The sequence below is a fragment of the Octopus bimaculoides genome, chromosome 2 (assembly GCF_001194135.2).
Source record: "Octopus bimaculoides isolate UCB-OBI-ISO-001 chromosome 2, ASM119413v2, whole genome shotgun sequence".
Classification (NCBI taxonomy): Eukaryota; Metazoa; Mollusca; class Cephalopoda; order Octopoda; family Octopodidae; genus Octopus; species Octopus bimaculoides.
In genome coordinates, this window is record NC_068982.1 from 191,247,288 (window position 1) to 191,254,616 (window position 7,329).

The 7,329-nt window shown below is 40.0% G+C and overlaps 1 protein-coding gene across 4 annotated transcripts in view; it reads left to right on the forward strand.

Moving 5' to 3' along the window:
• Positions 1-7,329, forward strand: part of LOC106871095 (lipopolysaccharide-induced tumor necrosis factor-alpha factor homolog) — a 50,552-nt gene that overhangs the window by 23,353 nt on the left and 19,870 nt on the right. For 3 of the 4 annotated variants that reach the window (XM_052965823.1, XM_014917392.2, XM_014917393.2), the window contains exons 2-4: positions 850-1,052; positions 2,622-2,651; positions 7,090-7,119. In XM_052965823.1, coding sequence (XP_052821783.1) covers positions 878-1,052; positions 2,622-2,651; positions 7,090-7,119 — 235 coding nt within the window. In that variant the 5' untranslated portion in view covers positions 850-877. The remainder of the gene's footprint in view (positions 1-849; positions 1,053-2,621; positions 2,652-7,089; positions 7,120-7,329) is intronic. The other variant, XM_014917395.2, reaches the window with a different exon arrangement.

The window sequence follows — 7,329 nt, forward strand, 5'->3', positions numbered from 1 at the left end:
ATGATGATGATGAAATTCACTCTCAAGGCTTTGTTCAGCCTGAGGCAATAGTAGAAGACACTTACCCAAGGTGCCATGCAGTGGGACTGAACCTGGAACCATGTTTGCACCTACTAATAAATAAATAAATAAATAAATAAAATATTAAGAAGAAAGTTAAGATATTGCCTTTGTGACTCAGTTTTCATTGGACGATTTTGACATTCCATCATATTAAGAATGGAATGGAAAATTCTGTGGTATTTCTAGTCCCGTTATTATTTCTGCTGTTGTCCAATCTATTAATTAGTGTTCAGTTAAAACAATAGACTTTGGCGCTATAATTGTTGATTTGCTTAGATTCTTCTAAATTACCAAAATGATCCGGTTCTGCTATTATTGAACTTCACCATTCCGCATTCTCAGCTGAAGTCTCACCAATATCAATTTTAACTTTCATTTCTTTTAAGTCTATAATGTTGTTTGACTGATTTCAATCACTTGGCTATGGCCATGTTGGAGCACTGGCTTCAAATTAGCATTATCATCATCATTTAATGTCCATTTTCCATGCTGGCATGGGTTGGACAGCTTGACAGGAAGTGGCAAGGCTGGAGAGCTGCACCAGGCTCCATTTATCTCCACTGGCATGGTTTCTATGGCTACATGCCCATCCTAACACCAACCACTTTGCACAGTGTCCTGAGTGATTTTTATGTGGCACCAGCACAAATCTGTCACAACAAATTCCTTATGACCCGTACAAGAATGGAAGAAAAGTGGACATTAAAATCTTTCAACTGTAGTGTTGTTGTTGTTCTTGTTGTTAACAGATTGAATTGTTTTTTATTTTTTGTTTTTGTTCTTCAGATTCATTTGAAAGAGAGAATTAGTCACCATGAACGACCCACCTCCTCCCTATCCCGGTGCACCAGGAGTTTCCTACCCTCTTCCTGAAAAGGGTGGGATTCAACCATCAGCCCCAGGAGCCTACTATCCACCCGCTCCTTACCCAACGGCACCTGCTGGTGATATGCAACCCCCACCCCCACAACCAATGATCCACCCACAAGGTAAGTCAAACCCTTACCTTTTCTGGGCCGTGAAGGGAAAGCCCTAATGTCTACACACCACACTTATTGTGTCCTGCTTTTGCTCAAATCATTGAACTTAATCACCCATTGATGGATATTTGATCTCACTTTACTCTTTACATTCCACTGCTACAACGCTGGGGGGGGGACATAAATATTCATTCCTAGCCTATAAGTCTGTATCACCGTTTGTGTGTGTGTGTGTGTGTTACTGTGTCCTTGGCTTCACTTGATGCCATCAAAAAAGTCTTTGATTTCCAATCTTTTGTGAAAGTATGTCTGATTGAGTGCGGGGGTGGGGGTGGAATATTACTTCTATTAGAAACAGGTGGAGGCTGGTGACAGGAAGAGCATCCAGCTAGATTCATCTCAACAGATTTTGTGCTACCCATACATGCAGATGTGGGAAAGTGAATGTTGAACAGCAATGATGACTTTATACACATACACATCCTCACACACACACACGCGCGCACATGCACTCTCACACACACACACACATCTTTAACGTCCATGTTCCATGCTGACATGGGTTGGACAGTTTGACTGAATCCAATGTGTCCAAGAACTACATCATGCTCCACTGTCCACTTTGGAATGGTTTCTACAGGTGGCCATCCTTCCTAAGGCCAACCAGTTTACATTGTGTGCTGGGTGCTTTTTTTCGTGGCACCAACACTAACTGTGCAGCTTGCAAGACAATTGTGAGTGAGTGGTTTTGTGTTTAGAGATGAGAGGTTAAAGTGTGAGAGAAGGGGCCAGAACAGAAAAGTCCCTTGCTGAAGAAGAGCTACATGGGTGGTGGGGTGATTGGGGAGGTGGAGCTGAAAAGAAATAGAAATAGTGATGAGGTGTGAGGGTGGACCTTTGAGGTGTTGGGTGAGTAAAAAAAGAGTGGGGACAGGAGAACAGGGAGTGTGGGTGGGTAGAGGTTGCGAGAGTGCATGGGAGAAATGGTGAGGGATGTGTGATGCAGGAGAGAGAATTTGGTTGCCCAGCAGGGTGGTCAGTGTAAGATGCAAATAGAACAGACAGCATGAGAAAGAAAGATAGATACACACACACACACACACACACACACACACACACACACACACACACACACACACACACACACACACACACACAAACACATATTATATCTTAAACTCTTTTGAAATTAAACTGGCCATATCTGGCCCATATATTCTACCTGTTTTATGTTTGTACTAACCAGATTCAGCCTCTCACACCTACCCTACACTGTCATTAACAATCACATTTTCAAAATCTTGAAGCTACAAGATAAAGCAGGATTAATTAAAAGCATTGTGATTAAATAAGCATTACATTTGACAGTAATCTGAATGTTAAAGGGTTAAACAAATTATATCTGATTGTTATTGCAAACTGTGCCAACTCTGAGTGTGTGTTGCCTGTCGACCCTTGCTACTATGGCACAAACTCTCTCTTTTGCTCCCTTTATAATTCCCTTTTGTTTTCTTCTCTATCTTTTTCTTCTCTCTCCCTCTCAGTATTTTCTCACACTCATCTTTTAATCTATTTCAGAATATGGACCAGCTCCCCTTGGTGGCCAAGGTAACTATTATCTCAACAATTTCCTTTTAGATTCCTACGCAACAGTTTAACCATGAATGATAGGCCCAATGTCCAAACCCAGCCTGTGTCTCTCTCGACTCTCCTGGAATTCTGGGATATAAAACATTCAGTGATCCACTCAAAGGAATTTTGTCCAAACTTATATTTTCATCCACACATTCCCGGAACTATTGCAGAGACAATAGATTAAAACTGTTTATTGTAACAACTTCTAAAATGATAAAGGTTAAGAGTCAGGACCAGAGATTGTGGACAAGTTTCCTCAATAACCGTTCTCTCTCTGTGAGGAATTCCTGTTACAGTTCTTGTATTGTATTCTTAGACAAAACATTGAAGTCTTCAACTGTTTGGTTTATTTTACTGCTGCCATCATTTCAATATATTCTTAACCAAAATATCCAAACTTTGTGAATTATTTATTTCAGGCATTGTATTATATTATTTACCAAACTTTGTAACGTTTAGGACTCGTTTGGTTCATTGGGAAAACAGATGCCATTTTCCACTGTTTGCAGGAAATTTTCTTGTTTGCTTTTCTTTTTGTGTTATGAGATTACCTAAAACTGGTTTACAAAATTTAGTTGTGGTTAATTTCTTTCTTGTTCTTATTAACATAGACATCTCTCTCTCTCTCTCTCTCTCTCTCCCTCTTTCTCTCTCTCTCTCTCTCTCTCTCTCTCTCTCTCTCTCTCTCTCTCTCTCTCTCTCTCTCTCTCTTTCTCTCTCTCTCTCTCTCTCCAAAGTACATATATATACTTGTGTAGCAAAAGTTACAAATGGTTTTTATAGGGGGGTGGAAGTCAAATTCTAGAATGTTCGAGAAAACCTGTCCATGCCATTGCTTCACATTGATTGGTCAGTTTGTAAACCAATCACATAAAACTATGGTGGTTTGCTTGTGGTGTCTGACAGTGTATTCAGGGATTCAGTTTCAAATCACCAGTACAGTTTTACTAATAACTTGCTAAATACCTTCATCAACCTTTGATCATTATTCTCTCAAGTCCTGGAACTTAATAGGGCTGGGCTATCTGGTTTCCATGTTGTATAAGTGACCATGGTCACAACATTCCCTTCACAAGGGTCCTTATTTACAGCTGAATGGACTGAAGCAGTGTGTATTGGAGTATTTCACTTCAGAACAAACTGCACTGCTTGATCCTGGAATTGAGAGAAGACCATTATTCTGGGTCTTGTTGAGTTTAGTTTGTTGTATCAATTTATATTCATCCAGTTGTTGCTTAACTGTAGGTCAGTCCTGATCAAATAAACCTATAATGAAAGACATTCCAGCCATGAGCATCCTGTCTTTTTAGCATTATGTAAGGATGAATGTATTCTTTCCTTGTTTAAGACAATAAGGTGTGATTTTTAAGGAGAATTTGCTGCTATTTCTAGCAGTTCCAGAGACTATATAGAGACTCTCTTTGCTTGTATTACTTTTGTTCATGATGGAGACAAATCTACCACTGATGAATCTATTTTAAGTATCTAAGATGGATATGGATTGACTTGAGGCTGGATGGCCATCTGTGAAGCATTGAAATCAAAGCTGTTTGTATATTAACCAAAAGGCCTTTGTTATGATAAAAATCGTTTCCCTTTTTGCTTTTTCCAGATTTAACATTATCTAAAACTCTATTTTTTCTTTTAAGGTAAACTGGAACTTTTATTTCTTCAAGATTTCAGCTTCATCATCATCACTGCCATCGTCATCTTCCTCATCAATTTCACTAACATCACCACCTCCACCATCACCACCACCATCACCACCACCTACAATGTTTCTACTTGTTGTTGTTGTTGTTGTTGTTATATACAGTTCTGATTTCAGATTGTGGGACAAGGCCAGAAATTTTGGAGAAGAGGCTAATCAATTACATTGACCCCAGTGTATAACTGGTACTTATTTTATTGACCCTGAAAGGATGAAAGGCAAAGTCCACCTCAGCAAAATTTGAATGCAGTGTGGAAAGACAAACAGACAGACGAAATTCCGCTAGGCATTTTGCCTGTTGTGCTAACAATTCTTCCAGCTGGATTCTATTACAAATATTAACCAAACTAAGAATTGTTGTTGTTCCACCAATGCCCTCCCCCCACACACCCACCTTTTCACAGTCCTGTCTGTTGCAGATATTCTGATGATAACTTCCTTCTTCCTCACTTCCCCACCCCCACCACATAGTCTTGAGTTGGGGTCTGGGTTGGGGCTCTGTGAAGAGCCACAGACACTGCCCTTTCACCATCCTCATTTAACATCCACTTTTCAATGCTTGCTTGGGTCTGGTGGAAATCACTGAAGCAAACTTTTTTTCAGCTGGATGAGTGCCCTTCCTGTCACCAACCCTTCTCTCTTCCAAGCTTGACATGTTTTCCATGGAAGACTGAAAATGGTACTTATTTATAACTATCCCAGGCTGTTTAGGCAAGGATATTTGTTTCAGTCATTAGACTATGGCCATGCTGGGGCACCACCTTGAAGTTTTAGTCAAATGAATCAACTCCAGGACTTATTTTAAGTCTAGTACTTATTCTATCAGTCTCTTTTGTTGAATCGCTAAGTTATGGGGATGTAAACACACCAACACCGGTCGTCAAGCAGTGGGGTTGGGGTGGACAAACACAGACACAAGAACACACATGCACATACATATATATGATGGGCTTCTTTCAGTTTCTGTCCACAAAATCCACTTAAGCCTTTGATTGGCCTGAGGCTATAGTAAAAGACACTTGCCCAAAGTGCTGTGCAGTGGGACTGAACCTGGAAGCATGTGGTTGGGAAGCAAGCTTCTTACCACACAGCCACATGGTTTGAGGGGAAACTAAATAAAAACAGGTTTCCAAGAATTTCAAATGACTTTTTCAAATAAACAGATTAGCAGTCATTTTGTGTAGAATGGTAGAAGCAGCTAGCAGTTAATTGCAATTAATTGCTAATTACAATTAACTGTAATGCATGTAGCCTCGTTTGTCATCAATTCATTAATCAGGGATTAGAATTACTGTGGTACACTCATGGCATGGATGAGGAGAGCTGTGTGAAGAAGTGTCACACCCTAACAGTGGAAGGAATCCATGGAAGAGGGAGACCCAGGAAGACACGGGATGAGGTGGTGAAGCATGATCTTTGAACGTTGAGCCTCATGGAGGTAATGGCAAGTGACCGAGACCTTTGGAGATATGCTGTGATTGAGAAGACCCACCAAGTAAAGTAAGATCACAGCCGTAGCCTATACCAGTGTTGCATAACCAACCCATTTAAAAGTACCCTTGGATCATCGGGTGATATGCCGTGCTTGAGAAGACCTATCAAGTCAAATAACATCAAAAATCAAAAGCAAATCAAAACGGAAATTGTAGTTGTGGCCGATGCCAGTGCTACCTGACTGGCACCTGTGCTGGTGGCACATAAAAAGCACCATCCGTGCTTGGTCAATGCCAATGCTGGCTGACTGGCTCCCATGCTGGTGGCACGTAAAAAGCACCCACTAACACTCTCAGAGTGGCTGGTGTTAGGAAGGGCATCCAGCTGTAGAAACATTGCCAGATCAGATTAGAGCCTGGTGCAGCCTTTTGGCTCACCAGTCCTCAGTTAAACCATCCAACCCATGCCAGCATGGAAAAAACAGACGTTAAACAACAACAATGATGATGATGATTGCATTTACAAAGGGCATGGAAACTAATTCATTTATCCTTGTTGTCCTTTTGGAACCAAACTTCCAAGATAAAAAAGGATAGATGTATAATTAGAGTTTGTTGAATGTCAATATGTTCATCAATTAGACACATTAATATTCTGTAAGCTATCTCTCTCTCTCTCTCTCTCTCTCTCTCTCTCTCTCTCTCTCTCTCTCTCTCTCTCTCTCTCTCTCTCTCCCTCCCTTTTTTTTCATCTTGCAAAGGTATGTGGTGATGGTGTCACATAAAAAGCACCCAGTCCACTCTGTAAAGTGGTTGGCATTATGAAGGGCTTCCACCTGTGGAAACCAAAACAGACAGTGGAGCCTGATACAGCCCTCCAGCTTTGCCAGCCTCTTTCAAACCATCCAACCCATGCCAGCATGGAAAACAGATATTAAATGAGGATTATGATGATGTCAGTGCCACCCCTTACTAATTTCCACAGATTCCAGATTTTATCCTGTAATATATGATCTGCATATTCAAATCCAATTTAATTACAGTTAATTACTCTTACATTGTAAAACTTAATGGAATATTTTCTTGTATTCAGATGAAGACCAAAATATATTTATTTCATTTAATTTTTCAGTATTATTTTAGTTTTTAATAACATCGGTTTTTTTTTCTTTCCCAATGAAGTCTTTCCAAATTCTTCAACCCCCATTGTTCTTCTGTTCTAAATACCCTAATTAAGCTTGCTTTTCTTCTAATTCCTGTCTTTCAGCTTGGATTCCTCCTCCACCTCCTCCTCATGGTAAGTCCTTATTCCTCGTCCTCCTCCTCCTCATCCATTCATGTGGCACACTAACCTAACCCTAATCATGTAGTACATTGCACTGTGTTGAATATTTAAGTCTAAGACCTAGTCTTCATCAAAAGTCATTATTCAGTGACTTCAATTAATCTTGTGTTTTGTCATCAACCAATTCTAATTTTTCTTTTTTTTCTTTTTTTTTTTTTTTTT